The sequence below is a fragment of the Egretta garzetta genome, unplaced genomic scaffold (genome assembly GCF_000687185.1).
Source record: "Egretta garzetta isolate BGI_Z169 unplaced genomic scaffold, ASM68718v1 scaffold237, whole genome shotgun sequence".
NCBI classification, from domain to species: Eukaryota; Metazoa; Chordata; class Aves; order Pelecaniformes; family Ardeidae; genus Egretta; species Egretta garzetta.
The window spans coordinates 11,227-14,550 of NW_009260142.1; the positions used below are offsets into that span (position 1 = coordinate 11,227).

Sequence of the window (3,324 nt, forward strand, 5' to 3'; positions counted from 1 at the left end):
CCCCCCCCCCCCGGCAACCCCTCGCCCCCTCCTCTGCCCCTCTCCAGCTTCCAGGTGCCCTGGGTTTGGGACCTCCCCATCGCCGTCAGCAACGACATCAGCGAGCAGAGCCTGGAGGAGTTCAGCCGGGAGGTGAGGTACCGGCTGTCGGGGCTGGGACGTCACCTTGGCGGTCGCCAGCACTGCTGAGGTTTGGAGCGCACGGGGTGGACACGTGGGAGTCACCTGGGACTTTGTCCCCACATGAGAACAAAGGTTTTAAGCTGGGGGAAAAAACCAAACAGCTTTTGGGTGGGGCAGATGCTGGGCACCTTCAGGGAGAACATCTTCTAACCTGCCCTGTGGCCCTGGTTTTGGGATGGGCTTAAAAACCTGTGGTAGGGTTGGGCTGTTGACGGCCACCATCTTCTCTGCTGCACCAGGGGGCCGAGATCGATACCATCGGCGTTGGGACGAACCTGGTGACGTGTCCCCTGCAGCCGTCGCTGGGCTGTGTTTACAAGGTAGGGGTGGCAGCTCTCTGCCCTGCGGGGCTCGAGGGGCACGGGGGTCCCTGGCTTCTCCCAGGCTTCGCACAGCTGGGGCCGAGTGGCAAAGGGAGCTCCGGCCCTAAGGGACGCTGCTGCCAGGCCAAGGTCATCAAATCACAGAACAGGTTGGGTTGGAAGGGACCTTTCAAGGTCATCCAGTCCAACCTCCCCACCATAGGCAGGGGCATCTTCAACCAGATCAGGTTGCTCACAGCCCCGTCCAACCTGTCCTTGAAAGTTCTCAGGGATGGGGCATCCACCACCTCTCTGGGCAACCTGTGTTTCACCACCCTCAGAGTCAAAAATTTCTTCCCTAGACCTCATCTCAATCTCCCCTCTTTCAGTTTAAAACCATCACCCCTTGTCCTGTCACTCCAGGCCCTGCTAAAAAGTCTGTCCCCATCTTTCTTATCTTCCCCCTGTAAGCATGGCAAGGCCACACTCAGGTCTCCTCAGAGCCTTCTCCTCTCCAGGCTGAACCACCCCAACCCTCTCAGCCTCTCTCCACAGCAGAGTTGTCCCAGCCCTCAGACCATTTCCATGGCCTCCTCTGGCCCTGCTCCAACAGGTCCCTGTCTGTCCTGGGCTGGGGACCCCCGAGCTGGACGCAGGGCTCCAGGGGGGTCTCAGGCCAGCGGAGCAAAGGGGCAGAATCCCCTCCCTCACCCCCCTGGCCACGCTGCTGGGGATGCAGCCCAGGGTACGGTTGGACTTTTGGGCTACCAGCGCACATTGCTGGCTCATGTCCAGCTTTTCATCCACCAGTACCCCCAAGTCCCTCTCCTCAGGGCTGCTCTCCATCCACCCATCCCCCAGCCTGTATGGATACCGGGGGTTGCCCCGACCCAGGCGCAGGACCTTGCACTTGGCCTCGTTGCCCTTCATGACGTCTGCATGGGCCTGCTCCTCCAGCCTGTCCAGGTTCCTCTGGATGACATCCCCTTCCTGCAAGGGAATCATCTGCTTTGCTCAGCTTGGTGGCATCTGCAGCCTTGCTGAGGGGGACACTCAATCCCACCATCTGTGTCCTCCTCTTTGGCAATAATGGTCACGAGACCGCTGTAAGGAGAAGCTTGCAGGCAGGATAACCAGCATCAGGGTGGTTTGAGGGGTTTTTTTTTTAATGATTTATTTGGCTAGTTTGTGTCGGTGACCTCCCCAACATGCGGGGATGGACGTAGAGGGGACAGAGCTCAGCACAGGCACCAGCATGAGGTAGGACGTGTGACAAAAATAAGGTGCCCGTCCCCATAATCTCCTTCTCCTACAGCTGGTGGAGGTTAATGGCTCCCCCTGCCTGAAGCTCACGGAAGAGGAGGAGAAGGTGACGATCCCAGGGACTAAGACGATCTATCGGCTCTACGACACTGCTGGTGAGTTGGGACACCCTTGCCCTGGTGCTGACCTGTGTTCCCCTCCTGCTCCCTAACCCCATTCCTCATGTCCCGCGTGCCTGCTGGTCCCTAACCTGGCCACCCCTGCAGGTCACCCCTTCATGGACCTCATGGCCCTGGAGGAGGAGCCCTCGCCCAGCGCGGGGCAGGAGCTGGCGGTTCATGTCCTGGGGCAGCTCGGCGAGGCCAGCAAGGTCATGCCCACCACCGTGGAGCCCCTCAATCGCATGTACTTCAGAGATGGCCAGGTCAGGGGTGGCTCTGCCTTCTGCTGCTGGGGTGTCCTCCCCCACGTTGGGTGAAGGGCCAACCCAGGGTGGTGGTGTCTTGGCCATAATGGCAGAATGGAAGGGTTAAAGCCCAGCGTTGCCTTGCATCTGCGACGTCCCCTGTCACAACAACTCAGGTGCCACCCTGGACCTGGTGGCACTGGAGTTCAGCTTGGAGCTGGCTTGCTGGGGATTGGGGCTGGGTGGCCAGCACCTGCCATGGCCATGGTCATAGAATCCCAGAATCGTTTGGGTTGGCAAAGCCCTTCAAGCTCCCCCAGCCCAACCGTGCCCCTACCCCTGCCATCCCACCCCCAAACCCTGGCCCTCAGCACCGCCTCTGCCCGGCTGTTAAATCCCCCCAGGGCTGGGGACGCGACCACTTTGGCACTGTCATCTCTCCCCAGCTCTGGGAGCCCGGTGCCTTACGTCTCCTCGGGGTTTCTGCGCAGCCCGAGGCAGCCTGCCGGAAGGGAGGAGCCACGCGCAGGCGTCCCTCAGCCTGCTCCACCCTGCTCACCGCCGGCTCCATGAGCCACAACCCTACCCGGTACGTCTGCCATTTGCCAGGCACCAGCGGTAGACACCCAGGAACCTTGTCCAGCCCCGGTGGCCTGAGCAAAGCCAGCGTGGCTCCACTGTGGAGCTACAACGGTGCATGGATGTGGGGCTGCAGTCCCCCCTGGGGAACGCACGCTCACCGTCCCCTCTTGCTCCCGTGCCAGGTGGCCATGACGGAGAGGCTGCACCGCCTCCTCGCCGAGCTGCGGCAGGCCAGCCAGTGAGGGGGGCCCCGATCACCCCCCGACCCGTGCCAGCCCACACCGGGCACAGCCCCTGCCTGGGGTGCCGGCTTTTCCTCCGCGCTCTTTTGAAGACCAGGTGACTAATTGGGAATTAACGGTGCTAATGACTTTGCTGCTGCATGGTGCTGGTGCACGGACCCTGCAGGAACTGGAAGTGCTCCCTGGAGTCCCAGTAGCAAAGTTGGGCAGAGAGGGATGGGGCGGGCAGAGCTGGGAAGCAGCTGCCCCCATGTCCTCCAGAAGCGATGGTCCTTCCCTGTCCCCCTTGGTGGCCCTGCCAAGCCCTGTGCCTTCTCCCGTGGCAGCGCTGCCCATCGTGGTGGGC

At 61.8% G+C, this 3,324-nt stretch overlaps 1 protein-coding gene across 1 annotated transcript in view; it reads left to right on the top strand.

The window, feature by feature from the left end:
• NAPRT (nicotinate phosphoribosyltransferase) overlaps positions 1 to 3,324 on the top strand; it is a 12,632-nt gene that overhangs the window by 6,846 nt on the left and 2,462 nt on the right. The window contains exons 7-12 of the mRNA XM_035897116.1: positions 48 to 132; positions 423 to 503; positions 1,801 to 1,903; positions 2,015 to 2,182; positions 2,646 to 2,743; positions 2,919 to 3,075. Of these exons, the coding sequence (XP_035753009.1) occupies positions 48 to 132; positions 423 to 503; positions 1,801 to 1,903; positions 2,015 to 2,182; positions 2,646 to 2,743; positions 2,919 to 2,978 (595 nt within the window). The 3' untranslated portion in view covers positions 2,979 to 3,075. The remainder of the gene's footprint in view (positions 1 to 47; positions 133 to 422; positions 504 to 1,800; positions 1,904 to 2,014; positions 2,183 to 2,645; positions 2,744 to 2,918; positions 3,076 to 3,324) is intronic.